The 18,476-nt window shown below is 30.9% G+C and overlaps 2 protein-coding genes across 2 annotated transcripts; both read left to right on the forward strand.

Annotated features, from left to right (window-relative positions):
* The first annotated feature begins 337 nt into the window (after nucleotides 1–337).
* On the forward strand, nucleotides 338–2,364 carry LOC110689947 (chromo domain-containing protein cec-1-like). The gene is made up of 7 exons (XM_021866766.1): nucleotides 338–375; nucleotides 471–545; nucleotides 643–717; nucleotides 822–955; nucleotides 1,728–1,802; nucleotides 1,911–2,000; nucleotides 2,249–2,364. Exons 1-7 carry the CDS (start codon nucleotides 338–340, stop codon nucleotides 2,362–2,364), a joined length of 603 nt encoding a protein of 200 aa, XP_021722458.1.
* Nucleotides 2,365–14,540: 12,176 nt separating this feature from the next.
* On the forward strand, nucleotides 14,541–15,634 carry LOC110690089. Its single transcript, XM_021866915.1, has one exon. The coding sequence runs from the start codon at nucleotides 15,283–15,285 to the stop codon at nucleotides 15,529–15,531; it is 249 nt and encodes an 82-aa protein (XP_021722607.1). The 5' UTR covers nucleotides 14,541–15,282; the 3' UTR covers nucleotides 15,532–15,634.
* The last annotated feature ends 2,842 nt before the right edge of the window (nucleotides 15,635–18,476 follow it).

An 18,476-nucleotide genomic window follows, 5' to 3' on the forward strand; every position in this document is an offset into this window, starting at 1 on the left:
TATATAAAAAATGTACATTTCTTTGAAACATCATGCACACATATCAATAATGATAATAATCATTTCAATTGTATGCATTCAAACTAGTATCCTATAATTAATCTATATTGTATGCAATTTAGAGATGCAAAATCAGAACCATTAATTCTAAAGAAGGTTATAGGAAATAATGAATTGGGTTGTAGTTATCAAAGATTCACTCTGAACCACAAGTAAGTTTATATGTATGAACATAATTATTTTTATATACAATCATTATGTATTCTGTATATATATGAATCTTATTGGGTAATTCTTAAATTTTTTGTGAAAAAAAAAGGTTTGAGTTAAATTTGTAATGTCAAAATCAAGATTAGAGACAAATCAACACATAAGGTATAAAAACTTTATTCTAAATACTTTAGTTTATTATTAAATTAATAAATTCATATGTGAATATAATATGATAAAACTAATTATGATGTTTTTAGTGAACTAAGTGAGGATGTACCTACTACTCATACTACTAGTATTCTTGGGATTCAACCTGAAACAGTGAACTCAAAGTATGTTCAATAATATTTTATAGAATGTTTATTCTAAATATATTTTTTATTATTTGATAGTCCTCATTTTAATTAATAAATATTAAATAATATTTAGTAAGGACAAAGAGGATTCAAATACCTCTAAGGAGGACAACAAGAATGCTAATGATGATCAACAAGGAATTCAAAGGTATTCTAAATAATATTTCATAGTGTTTTTTACACGATAAATGTTCATTTTAATTAGCATAAATGTTTATTTTCAAATTTTATTTATTTTTTCTCCCAATGAAGAAACAAGGGTGATACTTCCAAAACAGTTGATGAGGATAAAGAGGATGAAATTAATTATAAAGAGGACAAAGAGGATGAAACTAACTCTAAAGAAGACAAAAAAATGTTGATGATGATAAACAAGGAAATCAAAGGTATAGTCAATATTATTTCATGAATTTTTTATATTTACATGAAAAATGTTCCTTTTTGTTTGACTAAATGTTCATATTTGTTAGCATAAATGTGCATTTTTATTTTTTTCTCTCAGAGAAGAAATCAAGGATGATAATTCCAAAAAAAATTTATCAGAAACAACCTCTAACTATTATACAATATCTTTATTCATACAATATCTTTAATTTAGTTCTATAATTATTTTGATGCTAATTGTATTAATTAATATTAATTTTAGCAAGTTGAAAGATATTCAATCAAATGTGCTAGAAAATCCAAAGTATGTTCATTTACATTGACTAAAATGTTCCTTTAATAAATGAATTATTTTCTAATTATAAAATTGAATCATTAATTTCTTCATAATTAATTTTCAAGATGTTCAAGAAATCTACTCTAAATAATTTAGAAAAATTAAGTAAGAGTATGAAAGAAATAATTATCACACATAAAGGTAATATAACGAGCATTCTTTCAAAAAGTATTATATATGTACAATTATTGTATTAACTTTGAAATTTAATAAATAATGACTAATTCAATTAAATATGATGATATACATAGCAAGATCTAAAAATAATGTTGAAAAAGAGGTGATAGAAAGAACAAAGACAACTGAATCTTAGGAAGGTAAAATGTTCATATTCTTAAAGCTTAATGAATATTTATGATTGAATTTTTATGAATGAATCATTATTGACTTAGATTAATAAATTTGACCGATTAAATTTAATATGTTCATTTACGTAGAAGGAGAAAAGGAAAATGTTCAAGAAGAGATGCCAAAGACTACAGAGATGAAAGAGACTATTGGAAATGAGAAGGGTAATATTCATTATTTACAATGTTCATATATGTTGTATATAATAAACATGTGTTATTGTATTTACATAAATATACATTTAATGTTTTATCATTGATCATTTAATACAGCTGATAAGAAAGATGCAGCAGAGATATTACATAAATGTGTACATATTGAGGATGAAACTTATCTAATAGAGCAAGAAAAGGATACGACTGGTCTATTGACAAAAATGAGTTAAGAGCCAGCTGCCTCATCTCAAAAGAGTGAAGAATCAGCCCAAAGAAGAACAAGATTCAAAACGGTTGCAAGAAAAAACAAAAAGACAACCCATTTAGTGGAAGAAAAGTCAAGTAAGAGAGTTACAAGAAGCCAAGATAAAGGGAATACTTTTGTATTTACTTTTTATATAGGGCATTTATAAGTGTACTAATGTAAAATTTAAATACACATTCTATGTTGTTAGAAGAATCTGCTGAAAGAGATCAGAAAGAGGCAAATGCTCCACTTGCTGAAGAATCTACTGAAGCATCACAAACAATACTTGCAAAAAAAAGATCAGGAATAGAGAACTTCTCCTAAGACTTCTCATATTCAAAAGAAAGCAGGTGCACCTGCTGAAAAAATTGCAACACCAACTCCAATTAAAAAAATGGCAGGTGCTCCTGATGAAAAAAGTTGCAACACCTACTCCAACCAAAAAAAAATGGCAGGTGCTCCTGCTAAAAAAGTTGAAAAAGCTCAAGAAAAAAAAGTTCAGATAGAGTATTACACCTATTCAAAAAAGCCAGGTGCTCCTGCTAAAAAGTTGTATCAAAAACAACAAAAGTAGAAGAAAAAACTAAAATAGGTAAATGTTCAATATAGAGTTTGTTATTTATTATAAAATTTAAAATTTGTAACTTAATATATTTATCATTTATGTAGGTGGAAAAAAGATACCTGCTCCTACCACACCAGGAGAACAGAAGAAAATTGCTAAGAAAGCAAGTATAAACATGTTTTTTTATAAATGTTCAAGTTTAATATATATAATGATCATATATATTAACATATTTGTTCATTTTATGGTTATAAAGATATTGTCAATAAACATTATCTATATAGATGTTCATTTTCAATACATAGAATGATCACATATAATGACTTTTATATTATGTTCATTTCATTATACTGAAACAGTTATGAGCCCTCCCAAAAAGAATGTTGGCAAAAGGAAAAAAAATACAAGAAGTACCATCTGATGAACCATCCGAGGAGTCTTCTTCTACTGAAAGTGATGAAGATAGTGATGATTCAACTTACAAGGCTGAAAAAGAGCAAGTCAGTGAGGAAGATGTAGAATTGGAGAAGGAAGAAACAGAGCCAAAGAAGAAAAAAGTCAAGAAAGAGAAGGGGGAGCAGAAGTTGGTACTGTACCAACCAGAGAAAAGCCAGATTAAAGGGGGAAGAAAACTGAAAAACAACTAGTTGAAGTAGAGGAAGTTGAGGAAATTGATGAAGAGAAAATTGAAGAAGATAAGGCTACAAAAAGAGAACATGTCAAGTTCATGGCTTGGATTAAGAAAATGACAGATACCCAAAAGAGTGAAGTACATGATATTGGGTTGGGGCCACTTCTTGACATCCAATTACCGCTATTAGATCAACGGTTCTGTAATTGGGTATTGGATAGTTTCGAAGAGATTAGTCAGGTTTTTGAATTACCCAAAAATGAAAAAATTGATGTTGAGGTAGAGGATGTTAGGATAGTTTATGGACTGCCTATGGGAGAAATTCCCATAATTGAGGCCAAGTCTGAAAAAACGTAACAAGTGAGGAGTTTGCAGAATTTATGAGAAAATGGAAAAGTTCATGGGGAGGAAAAATTCCATTTGTGAGTCAGGTATAATCATGACTTATATTAATGTTCATATCCAATACATTAAATGATCATATGTTATAACATTTTTTTTCATTATTTTGTTCAGATTGTGACAAGATACATACATGACAATTTCAAGAACAAAAGACCACCAAGTGAGCATTTCATAACCAACTTTTTGGTTGTTACTGTAAATTCCATGATGAAATGCATTCAAAACAATCAATGCCATTTCAAGTTTCATTATTCAATGACGGATAAAGAAAAAAATAAGAAACTTGAATTGGTGTCAGTATGTATATGACTCACTTAACAAGAACCATGTTGATTGGAGAAAGCAGCAAAGCAAGGGATTTTACAAAGGCCCTTTGCAATTTCTGATGGTAAGTTAATTATAAACATTCATATATATACATTTCTGTAAATGTTCAATTGTAATATGATAAATGTTCAGTTCTATAATGAATAATGTTCATTTCTTTGAATGTAAAATTTTTAATTCTAATGTTAAAAATGGTCATATCTATTATGATTAATGTTCATTTATATTATGATTAATATTCATTTTCTTTTTTCTCTTTAGTTGTTCTATTTTGATAGGGTATAAAGATTAGATAAAAGGCCACTGAGAACCATCCCTATTATTTCAGCATGGAAAAGAAACATGGCTCTTGAAAGGTTAAAGACTGAATCAGAGTTGGGGTTTGGTAGAGGCAAAATCTTACCAAGAATTACTGAAAAATCTTAACCAAGTCCCCAGTTTGTAGAATGTTCAATTTCGTAAACATAAATGATCATTTTGGTAATATTATATGTATCGTGGAAAATCTAATATTTTATTTATAATACAGATTTTTATGGATGATTTTGTTACCCTGGTGAATCAAACTGGGGCATGCCTATCAAAACTTTCAACTAAACTAGTGAAGGCAAAAAAATGATTTAGTGAAGAAAGTTGATGAAGTTTTGGGAAAGATTGCTAGGGAACAATCGATTCTAAGCCAAGATGAAGAGATCTATGGCTCTGATAATTTCTTGAATGCGATTGCTGAAGCTAAGAAGGAACTGCTGAAAGCAAGTGAGAAGCAAAAACAGAAAAAAAAAAAAAGGGGAAGGAGAAAGAGTAGGAATATGATATAAGAAAAGCATTTAGCTTAAATTAACACCCCCATCACCAGCCATTGGTAAGTGATACAAGATATATATTTAAATTCATCATTGAAATCCACTTGTTATAAATTGTCATAATTTGTTATTTTTTAAAAACAGGTCGGAACAGGGCCAACTTCTTCAACAATAGGTGTTATAATTTCATCAAAGGAGGTTCAAAGTAAGTAACTAGATTATGTGTAATTGATAATATGTTCATGCATATTACATAATACTAATTTAAAAACTAATCAAATAATGAAAAAATGTTGGAGCTACAAGTTTAGAAGCACCACCACAAGAAGATATTCAGGGAATTTCAAAAAATGGTAAATTGTTCACTTATATAGAATATAATGTACATAACTGAAGAATAAATGTTCATTTCTAATAGTTATGTATAAATACAAGTACAAGTTCAACAACAGCACAGGAACATATTGAAGGAATTCCTAGTAGAGGTAAAATGTTCAATTATAAAGAATAACATGTTCATTTATGAATAAGTAATGTTCTTTTCTAATTATACGTAAATAATCAGAAAAAGTTGTGGGCACAAGTTCAGCAGCAACATAAGAAAATGTGGAAGGATTACCTAGCAGTGGTAAAATGTTCAATTATAAAGACTAAAATGTTCACTTCTGAACAAATAATGTTCATTTCTAATTATAACATTTCTTATTTGCAGCATCTGGTGCTGAAATTGGTGCAAAGAGTGATGATACCAAAACACAAGCTGAAGAAGAAACTGCAAACAAGAAAACTGCTGATGAAATTTCGGAATAAGATAAGATTGATAAATCAAAAAAGAATGGAGGAAGAAAGGAGTAAGAAACAAACTTGAAGATTTATCTAGAATGGAACAATTTAAATAGATATTAGTATTAAATAATTGGACATTTAAAGTTATATAATTAGTAAGGATAATTTATCTAGAATGGAACAATTTAAGTTGTGTAACTTTTGTATATATTTTAACTTGAAACTGGTGTTTCAAAAACTATTGTATGTACATGTATAATATTTTATGGTTTAAGTAATATGTATGTGTTTCATTTTCTAAATTGAAAATGCACATAAAATATTGTATGACTTATCCTTTTAGTTATGTACTAACATAGTTTGACCTTTTAGTGACCCCAAGACGAAGCATATATCATCCTCAAAAGTCACCAAAAGGTACATATATATTAAACTAATGAATTGAAAAGTATAAATGAACATTTTCAGCAAACTAAATGTTCATTTGTATTATTTAATATGTTCAGGAATAATGAGAAGAAGCTCATTGAGGACCAAAACTAGAAGAGCAAACAAACTGGAAAGAAAATAGATGAGAGGTATAAATTAACATTTTTTTATTTCCTATTTGTATTTAATGTTTATTTGTATATACGAATATGATCATATTTAATTTATTATATGTTCAGTTCATCAATGAGGCCACAACGTCAATCCCAAACACTTCCTCTTGCTTTTAAATCACCATACATGGTCAAATACAAAGATCTTTTTAAAGATGAGAAAACAATGAATCAACTTGTCTGTGACTTTGTTTATAGTGGAGAAGATGAAAGGTAATTTGCTCATATTCAAATGTATTTATGTTTATTAAGTTTCATGAAGAATTGCTCAGTTATACATTGCTTAATGTTCATGTGCAGTTTACTTCTATATCATGATAGACTCAATCTCATAAATAGAGCAGAAATGAAAACACTTGGTGATGATGTACAAGTGATGAATTATGCTATAGATTCTCGGGCAACAATTATAAATCATAAAGAGCGAAAAAACAAGATATATTTCACAACAATGCCACACGTAAGTTCACATTATTTAATTTTGATTTAACTTCAAAAGATTCATTAATTAATATTCATGTACAAAATGCAGCAAATCATGTGTACAGATCGAGTTTGTAGAAAAATATCAACTATGGAAAAAAGATTTGAACAATTCATAGAAAGAATAGAAAGTGAGTTGTAGACTTACAAAATCAAAAGCATTTTTAGATACAAACATGTAACAATAAGTACTTTTAGTATTATTTGTTCAATTATAATGACTCAAATGTTCATTAACAATTTATTATTTGTTCAAATACTTTTTCAAGTAGCAACTTCCCAACATTTTTTCGTCTTGTGCACCAATCATATGACGGATACAATCCATATCATCGACAATAGAAAGCTACCACAACATGTATCAGTCCCTCAAAAGTATCTCGACCAACCACAAATGATTGTAAGTTAAAATTTTACAACAATTACTTACTTTTCAATTTAAAAAATTTAGATAAAACATGTTATTAAATGTGAGCATTTTATATGTATATCAATTAAAAAGGATTGGTTGCATACATGAAACAGATTGGGCATGAAGATACAAGTTCTATTGAAAACTATGAAATTGTTTTGGAAAAAAAGAAGTGGCGTAGCAATGTAGATCACACAAACTGTGGAGTCTACATAATGAAACATATGGAAACTTTCACTGCTGATCCTAATGAACAACGGTTTGTGACTTGAAAGCAAACATGTAAGTGTAGTAAATGTTCAATAATGTAACATGTAATGTTCATTTATATAACATAGAATTATATTTAACTTATAATTAATTTTCATTTACATTTACAGTTGAACCAAATAAGGAAGCTAAGAATGCAATACACAGCGATGTTGTTTGAAGAAAACACCGAGTTTAGGATTAATAGAAGAAAAGCAAGAAAGTTTGCAACAGAGTAGTTTCGTATGTTCATTTATGAATACATTTATGTTCATATCTTATATATAGACAAATAGATGTTCTTTTTTTTTTTTAAGGAAAATAGACTTATAGATGTTATTTGTTAAAAAAAGTATAATATTTTATTTTAATCTTTGTATGAAAAACAATATTTCTTAGATTCAATATATATTACAATTGAGTGTTTCATAAACTTGTTGTGTTGTTCTTAAATTTCGTTCATATTCAAATTAATAAATGTTCATTATATATGTTGAATTTAAAAAAAAAAATATACTAAAAAAGGTCTTTATAGAAACAAATTCTTATGTCTTAAACATACTAAAAACATAAAAAATTCAACATTACATAATAGTAATTGTTCCAACATTTATAAAATTCTAAAGTACTAACTTATTTACCTTTATTAGCCAAACTCTTAGCTACATTTGTATCAAAAATAGCTAACAAGATATCATACTTAGAAGAAGTCTGTCAAAAACCAACTTGAAGATTTCTTGAAACACTTGAAGAATTTTGAACACTCTTTTGATAACCTTGATCATTTTTTGGAACATTAGGAGGACAAACTTTAACATTTAAAGTTTGAACATTTTCTGAACGGGCTTTGAACATTTCTGGGTTAAAGTTTGAACATTTATAAGTTGAAGTTTGAACAATCCTGGAAATAATGGGAGGAGCTTGAGATTTTGTAGCAGCAAAAGTAGGAATTGAAACTCTAGGATTAATTTGAGTATTAGATTGAATACTAGCAGCAGCTTTATTTATAGGACAATTAAGACGAACTTGAACAGCAGATACACCTTTAAAAACATTTGAATCCTTTTGCTACAAAAAAGTTAATTGACCATTATGAAACCAATAGATGTTCAGATACAAAACCTTAAATAAATAGATTAGAAAAAAAAAATACAACCTTACCAAGATATGAAATATCTGGATCAACAAATATGTTGGATTGAAGAGTGCTTTCACCAGAAGCCTTCAATAAAAAAAATTGTAATAAAAAATAATTATATATATAATAAATGCGCAATATAAACAATTAATAAAGTAATTATCAATAAAAAAATACCGGATTAAAGTCATTAGAAGTACTCTCATCTGATTCCTTAGAACTAGAAAGAATTTCTTCTAAAACAGCTTAATTAAATCCAACTTATATTTTTAAATTATTAAAAATTAATAATTTATAAAATATAAATAAATTGTTCTAAAAAAATAATTAATTTTACATGAGTCTGTGGATTCCTCATAACAATCAATTCGGTGGGATCATTGACAGAATTAGCATAAGTAACAGCAAAACCTTTCTCATCCAGTTCCTAATAAAAAAAAAACATAGAAAGATACATGTTTATTTCTCAAACAATAAATAATCAATTACAAAAACTAAAATGATCATATTTACCTATACTATTGCTTGTCCTAAGCCCTTTTGTAAGGAGTGTAAATTGACTTTCTCTTCTTCCAATTACCTTTTGCCTTGTTGCACTGCTTCTCTAAGGTACTCTTTGGCCTTGTAATTCTCTTACCTTTAGGCCTAGCTTTTGGAGGATTCTTGATTTCAAGATCAACCATTTCAACACCTTCAACAGGTTCACTAAAATCAATAGCACCAGATACACTCTCAACCCTTTCTTTCAAAAGATTAAAATAACAATCAACCTCTGCCCTTGCATTCAAAGAATTCTGACAACTTGTTATCAACTTAAAAAAATTTCTTAGTGTTTGTGACCTCGAAACACTAGTAGCCACAACATTTGTTCTCAAAGTAGGTTCTTCAATACCATGACTACACATGGAAGCCTTTGTCCATCGTTTCATTATATATTCTTGTGGAATATTGCATACACAATGCAAATGATAAACTCGAAGAGAATGAGAACAAAGTAAACCAGTCTCACTAAAGTACAAGCATGTACAATAGATTACATGTGTTTCTTTATCAAAAACAACTTCATGCTTAATCATATCCTTCCCAAGCCTCCAAAGATGATATGAATATTCAGGGAAACGCATACCAGAATCTACATGATCATAAGCAGTCCCCTTAATGAACTCCTCTTTAAAAAGCACATAAGCTTGAATAGTATACAATGATCTTGCATGAACTAATATCCTAATATTAGCAAAAGCTAGGTGTCTATTACCCCTCAAAGTATTAAAATCTTTGCCACCTTTCCTTGCTTCTCCACTTAAAAATGACATCAAGAAAAACATGATAAAAAACACACAAACCTTGGGTCTTGTTAAGCCGTTGAGAAGCTGACTTATTAGTAGTTTCACTACGTTGAGAGGACAGAATACCACCAGAACAATACTTCTTAGAGTAAGCTGGACACCACATCTCCTTTATTTCATACAAATCATATAACAAATCAACATTTCCACAATTGTATTTATCTAACATTCTGTATAGCAGTAATGAACATTGATGGTTTAAAAAATGAACAAACAACAAATACATATGCACATTTGTATAAATAACAATATTCATAAACAAAATTTTTTAAACACTAAAAGAATAAGATGTTTAACAACAACTTGACCATTATAATACAATAAATGTACAAAATATTATAATCACTTATAAACAATAAAATGTACATATTTAATAAAAGATTAAATCTTTTTATTTTAAAATGATCTTATATAAAACACATAATGTTCATATATATATTATGTTATAATCAAATATACAACATAATCAAATAAACACTAAATATCAAAAACATTAATTTACCTTTTCCAAAAATGCTCAAATTCAGCAGGGGTTTCACAATACTTCAGAAGATATCCGAATAAATCTATAAAGCCCTCCAAAGCTCTCAATGATGCAATGTGCTTCTTTGAATTTTGTTCAAGATGCCATACACATAAGCGATAATGGAAAGTTGAAGTTAAAATGTTTCTTATACTTGCTGCAATTGCTTGTGCTTGATCAGTCATAATTGTAATGGAACTTTTCCTTCCCATTGAGTGTAGAAATGTATCAAACAACCCATCAAAAGACTCATTGCGCTTATTAAGAATAAAACTCATACCAAACATGACATTATTATCATGATGTTTCATCCCAACAAATGGAGCACATATCATTCCATATTTATTAGTTCTATAGGTTGTATCAAAAACCAAAACATCTCCAAAGTAATAATAATCTCTCATCATCCTACCATCACGCCAAAAAAAAAACTAACTAAAGCACCACTATCATCCTGTTCAAAATCATAATAAAAATATGCCTTATCTACATATCTCTTGGCAAAATATTTAATCAGTTGGTTAATATCACATCCATCAAGTTTGCAACTTTTTCAGATGATAATGCATTATACACATTAGGAGCAATAAAACAAAGGTTGGGAGACCCCACCCCCCCACCCCTAACCTCCTTCTTTAAAGCCCTCAAAGAATCAAAAACTTTGTCTCCACTCAATTTCATTGTAGAAATAAAAATAAGTTGGTCTTTAGTGACACCCCTTTAAGACCTTAGCAAATGCCTCTTTTCAGCAGGAATCATATCATGATTATGCACCATTTCATGTCTTGTACATGTATAAACACCTAAATGATCAATATGAAACTGCACAAAAGCTAAGCCACCCGTTCGAATATCCAACTTCTCATAACACTTATTATTCCTACACTTATCATCTTTATAACTCTCATTACAACAAACAAATCTTTTCATCAAAAATGAATCATCACTTCTCCTCTTACTCTTCCCAATTCGAATTCCAAAACCTTTCCTAAAAGCATATTCGTTATACATTTCATAAGCTTCTTCTTCAGATTTAAATTGTTTGCCCATTAATTCAGACTTAGCTACTTCTTCATAAACAATATCATCCTTTTTTTCCACTGCACAAATTTATAATATACAATTATAAATGAACATAAACGGTTTCCATAATGATCAATAATTAATACATAAAATGTTCAATAACAAAACTGTATATGATCAATTTGTAAAATATTAACACATAATATTATCATAAAACAAAAATGTAAAAACAAATGATCATATATGACTTTGAAAATAAACATAAACAAATTAATAAGTCAAAATGATAAAACATAACTAATTATTTAAGAATATAATACTGATTAAAACGAAAACAAAAAAGGAAAAAATTAAAGGAATCGAAACTAAAAAACGAAATTCTCAAACACAGATTATTGAAATAAATTAAAAATATAAGCAATCTAAAAATGTTCATCATCATCATAATCAAAATATGAAATCAAATATCAATCGAATCGAATTCCAAAGTTTTGATCATAATTACTCACATTGATGAACATAGTATTGAAAATCAAAAATCAAAAATTAACATAATTACTCACATTTATGATTAATCACATTTATGATTAATCACATTGATAATCAAAATTAAAAAATTAGCATAATTACTCACATAAGAACCGAGTATTGATAATAAAAAAATCAATCGAATCGAATTACAGAGTGTTGATCATAATTACTCACATTGATGAACAAACGAGTCAATCAATCGAATTCCAGATGGGAACGCACTTTTGCAATCACAATCAAAATCGGCAGAGGAAGAATTAGCCATTGATGATCGATCAACAATGAGTATCAAAATCGTAAAAAAATAAGCTGCAAAATTAATATGAAAATCAAATGAAGAAGATAAATTGAGGAGAGAGAATGTAGGTATTAAAATCAATTGAAGTTGATCAATTGAGGAGAGAGAAAATATAGAGTTTAAATCATATATATATATATATATATATATATATATATATATATATATATATATATATATAGCTTGAATGATAAGAAAGGAAGGAATTAAAAAAGGGGGAAAATAATAATTAATCCAGCTCGTGAATATTACCTACACCAACTACAAAACGACATAGCTTTGACGGGGGTGCAGGTAGAACAACCTACACGGGGGTGTAGGGTAAAATGTTCACCCGGTTTCGGGTCGGAAAAGGCTGCCCAAAACCCATCCAAAATTGGGCCAAGCCAGGCTGCATATGATCAGCTCTAAGTTATCTAAGCTTCTCTATTAAGAAGTTGGAAGCGATACATGTCAACTTGCCAAGGTGAATTAACTAATAGCGACCGAATTTATTGAGCCATTTACTTTCCCGGAATGGTTGAAAATATTGTTACGGTAAAAAATCCATCAGGGAAATGGCAAATGTATGGGTTTCATAGACTTCTAAACATGTCATAATAATCCGACTCAGGCTACACTATTTAGATCTTTTTATATTAAAAAGTCAATTACTTCACCTAAAATTATGTGGCAGTCATAACATAATATAAAAAACCGAAGGAGAAATATTTTACTCCCTTTGGCCAGTTAAATTTTGCACACATGACGAAATACTAAGTTGACCTTATTTTTATGTAATTAAATATTAATAAAAATTATATTTACAAAAATAGTTACTTCATATATTATGAAACTTTATACTAATATCTACTCCCTCTGCTTTTAAATACTTGCTCCACTTTCCATTTCCGACCATTTTTAAATATTTGCTCCATTTCCTTATGCAAAAATGGAAATTAAAAATCCAACCTTTCACTGGTCTTCCTTAAAAAGTCCAACCCTTTGATTATTCTATAAAAATCCAACCTTTACCCCCTATCTTCATCTAAATATCCATTTGACCTGTAACCTATTAAACATGTTAAAATGATTTTTTTTTTTTTTTTAAAAATTCACTCCCCTCCTACCTCTCCATCCCCCTTCCATGACAATCACTATAACCACCACCCAAAAACCACTTGTTGTTGCCAGCCACATGTGTTGCTGCCTTGAAACCCCAAGCCCCACCCACCTACCGCCCCGAAACCCCTCACTCTCACCTCACCGCAACCGTAGCTCCTTACTGCCATCTACCGCGCACCACCAGTCATCATCAAGCTCCACTACTCCTTCAATCTCACCGCATCCCCACAACAACCACCTGCAGTCACCCTCTCACACACTCCCACCAAAATACCCCACAATCACCGCCCAAGTCGCAGTTGTTGCCCCTGTAAACCACAAACCTACTCCCCACCGCAATAACCACCATTCGCTGTCCTCAACCAACGTCAGAAAACCACCTAACTACCCGAAAACCCAACCTCGACCAAGAAAACCCACCCTTGCTCAACTTCCATCAAATTCCAGCCACCAACTCCACCACCGCAATGTCACAACCGAAGCAGCAGCGGCAATCAGCGATTGTAGCGGCAACAGAGCAGCCCTCACAACACTGCAAGCTCCACCGCTGCCAACACCAGCCACTAATTTGTGGGATTTCGTGGGTTTTGTGGCGAGTACGGCGGTGGTGATTGTGGGTTGGGTTGTCGGGGAAGGAGAGGTGGGGATGGGGAGGGGAAGGGGGTGGGAAGTTTCGATCGAAACGGCGACGCAGGATGGTCATTTAGGCCGTAAAAGGGGGGTTTAGGGGCTTTGATTTTTTTTTCTTTTAATTATTTTTTTTAATTATTAAAAAAATAAAAGACCTATTAAAAGCTGACATGTGGCATATAACTTACAAAAATCGGTCACCAACAGATAATGGATTTTTAGATGAAGATAGGGGTAAAAGTTGAATTTTTATGGAATAATTAAAAGGTTGGATTTTTTAGAGAAGACCGGTGGAAGGTTAGATTTTTAATTTCCATTTTTCCTTTCCTTATTTGGAAAACTTTTACATTGTTTAATTCATTTATCTCAACTAGTGGACCCAACATGAATTATATTTTATTAATTTTATATTCTCTCTCCTCTAATTCTCTCAACTACTTTTGCTTTTTACAATTTTTTATTGTTCCACCAACCCCTATCTCTATATTTTATTACTTTTTCTTATTTTTCCTAAAGCTCCATGCATGGAGAAATGGAATAAGAATTTTAAAATGGAGGGAGTATCTAACAACATATTTTATTATAAAATATGTTTTTATTATTTTAGTAAAAAATATAGTTTGCACAAAAATAATAAAAAAATAAAAAACTATAGTCAAAGTAGAAATGATCAAAGTCAGTTCGACCCAAATTTGGGCGAGTTTTGGGCAATTTTTTTTTTTTGGCTAAAAATTGGGTCGGGGCTAGCTTGACTCGTTTTTTAAAAATTTGTGGGCAAGCTTGGAAAAGCGTTATATGCCATTTAGTTGATTTTTTTAGTCTGGCCCGAAAGGCCCACACGGCTTGACCATTTTGGGCGGGGGATTGTCTGTTTAGGTACGTAATTTCCGACCCGAAACTTGGCCCGGATCGCGGCCCAAGAAATTGGCTATTCTTTTGACCTTGGTCTAGCTCGTCCAATGATGACCTCTAAATTAAAGATAAAATATAAATAGCGAAAAAAATCTAAGGTATTAGTGTGTTAGTTATTTTGGTACGAATTGAAGAGAGCGAGTAATACTAAATCTTCACAGCTTCAGTAGCCTACTGATGCGGTGGCAAAGCTCAAAAATCGATCTTTATACCATGAATTGCCAAGTATCACCTACATGCTAACGTGTGAAAGTCTAATGCATTTGAATTATAAAATGGCTTTATTAATCCTTTTATGTATGTTTATCTCATCATTTCCATGCATCCTTATCAATATATTTCACCTTCTTTAAACGTACACTAGCTAGCCTACTACTAATACCATTGTAACTTTGCTACGTTGCTTTACAATTTTCTATTACCTTACCCTTTATCAATTTCTTTGCATAACCATATAGCTAGTGATCGAGAATAATGTCAGGAGCACAAGGAGCGCAGCCGCCTATGTCTTTTACGGCGACGACGTACGAGTCGGTGCCGGAGCAGAAGCAAAAGAGTAGGCCAAGGACCGAGCTAAGGTCTTGGGAGGATGACAAGGGGATTGAGATTGACAAACTTCAAGACAAGGTTGAGGATGCTGCCGGTAAAGGCGGTCCGGTTTTCGGGGCCGGTAAAGATGACCCTCCTAATAAGCAAGACTTGGGTGTTTCTGGTACCGGCTAGATGGAGAAGTTTAATTTGTACTTTGTAGTATTATCAAATAAACATGATTTTCTACTTGCACTTTGTAATACTTTTTAGATTAAGGGTAGATTTGTTGGAGACAGCGAAAGTATAATGGGAGAGATATATAAAAAGAGGAAGCTCCAGTTAATCTCTGGGATAAATAAAATTTGTTTATCACATGACATTTTCGTAAATAAATCAACAACTTTATCCGGTCATCATCACTGTTGGACCCACTTTTATGGAAAAAGTTGTTGATTTATTTACAAAATTGTCATCTGATAAACAAATTTTGTGAATCTCAGAGATTAACTTATATTTACCCATATAAAAATAGATATATGAAATAAGCAAAGGTGCAGCACCTACTTTATTTAATAAAATAATAGAGATTGATTTAGAGAATTAAAGATATTATATTATGTTGTTATTCATTTTTATATTATATTGTATGAAAAATTATTACAACTTTTATAGTGTTACAAACTAAAATAGGAGAGGTGATAAATCAATATTATTTAAGCCTTGAAATAAAAAAATCTTTTACTATTTTATTTTAAGATTCCCCTTTAATTTTTCTTTTACTGCAAATTAATCTCACAAATCCCCCCCCCCCTAATTTGCAATGTTTAATAACGTCCTGAATTTCTCAAACTTTTCTGAAGTTATTGCTTCAGTAAGCATATCTACTGGTTGATCAACAGTTTTGATAAACTTAAGCTTTATTTCTCCTTCACTGACTAAGTCACGTATAAAATGATGTCGATTCTCAATATGTTTGCTTTTAGTGTGGAACACTGGATTCTTTGTCATTGCAATTGCTGACATATTGTCACAAAATATTGTTGTTGGACTTTCTTGAATAATATTCAAATCTCTTAAAATTCTTCTTAACCAAACACTACAAGAATAAGGTCGATTTTCGACGAACGAGTTCCGACGGACACGTAATTCCGTCGGATATTTCCGACAAAATCAAATAATCCTTCGAAATTCAGTTGAAAATTTCCGACAGAATATAAATCCATCTGGATATTTGTACTTTCCGACTGTCAGTGAAAACAGCAAAAACGGTCGCTGAAAATAATTGCGACCGTCAGCGGTTGCAAAGCGGTGGACGTTATTCCCGTGGTCGCAAAAAAAAACAATATTACGACTGATTGACGGTTTATTACGACCGTTTCCTTTATTTTCAATGATCGGTACTAAAACAGTTGCGAATATAATTAATTGCGGTTGGTATAGTAGTGGTCGTAAATATGACCATTTGCGACGGTTATAGGCGGTCCCTAAAAGTTTCTTTTTAAAAAAAATCCTGAAACAAACCAAACCCAGCAGCACCCTAAACCACCTGTACCCACCGAAACTCAGCCTGTAACATTTACACCCTAAACCACCTGTACCCACCGAAACCCTGCCTGTAGACATTTACACCCTAAACCACCTGTACCCACCACCACCACCACCCACCCTAAACCACCTCTACCCATCACCAACCTAAACCCAAAAAACCAGAAAATTAAACCCACAAAAATTAAACAAAAATTCGAAACGAAAATCAAAATTAACAAAAAAATCCCACAAAATTAACAAAAAAAACCCACAAAAAGTATAACCCACATAAGTAAATCCACAAAATTACCCACCAAAAACAAACCACAAAAATCAAACCCAAAATCAAAATTAACAAAAATCAAACCCAAATTCAAAACGAAAATCAAACCCAAAATTAACAAAAATCAAAACGAAAATCAAACCCAAAATTAACAAAAAATCAAAACGAAAATCAAACCCAAAATGAACAAAAATCAAACAAAAAAAAACAACATTCGAACATGGAAATTCGAAAAAAAAAAAAAAACCAAACCAAATTCGAACAAAAAATCAAACCAAATTCGAAGACAAAATTAAACAAAAAAGTATAAACATGAAAACATACCTCAAACCCCGATTTGACTTCAAATTTCACCTCGAATTTGGTTTAATAAGGCCAAATTCGACCATGAAAAGTCTAGATCTAGACTTTTCATGGTCGAGTTAGACCATAAAAACCATTAACTTGTTAAACCATGAGCTTGTGACAGTGGAGATCGTGGCGGTGGGCTCGTGCTTGTGACGGTGGAAGGTTGGTGTCGATGATCGAATTTCCGAAGCTTCTTCGTGCGATTTCCGATCTAATTCTTTGAACTTTGTCTGATTTCCGACGATAAAAGTCGGAGAATGAAGGGAGGAGAGAAGGAAAGATGGAGGAGAGAAGAGAAGATGAAGGGACGTAAGAAGAGAGAGAAAGAAAAGAGAAGAGAAGATAGAGCGGCTGAGTTAAAAAAAAAATTAGGGTTAGGGTGAGTGGGGAACCCCTTTTATACCCCATATTTAAATAAATAAAAATAAAACAATTACGACTGCTAAAACGGTCGCAAATATCGACTGTTTGTGAAACGAACGTAATCTGCGATCGTTTTTGGCGGTCGCAACTATATTATTTTTATTTTGAATTATTTTCCACATGTATGTTTTTAAAAAGAATTATACAAATACCCTTGCGACAGTTTAATTGGTAAAAAACGGTCGCAAAACTGCGACTGTAAAAAAAAAAAAAAAAAGTCGCAGATTTCTAATTTTACGACCGTTTTAATGACGGTCGTAGAAAAACGGTCGCAATTTGACCGGATTCTAGTAGTGTTTGCTGAAGACAATGCTACAGTTTGTTGTTTCCTTAAGTTCCATGATATTATTTTAGTGCCTAAACAGAATATGTAAGCTGATGTACTCTTATGATCATCTACTGAACCAGCCCAATCACTATCTGTGTATCCAACAATTTATTATTCTCTTCAGTTCGATATCTTATGCCTAGTTTCTTGGTACCTTGAAGATAGCGTAATATCCATTTTGGAGCAGCAAAATGTAGTTTGCTAGGATTATTCATAAATCTTGACACC

The sequence above is a fragment of the Chenopodium quinoa genome, unplaced genomic scaffold (genome assembly GCF_001683475.1).
Source record: "Chenopodium quinoa cultivar QQ74 unplaced genomic scaffold, ASM168347v1, whole genome shotgun sequence".
NCBI lineage: Eukaryota > Viridiplantae > Streptophyta > Magnoliopsida > Caryophyllales > Amaranthaceae > Chenopodium > Chenopodium quinoa.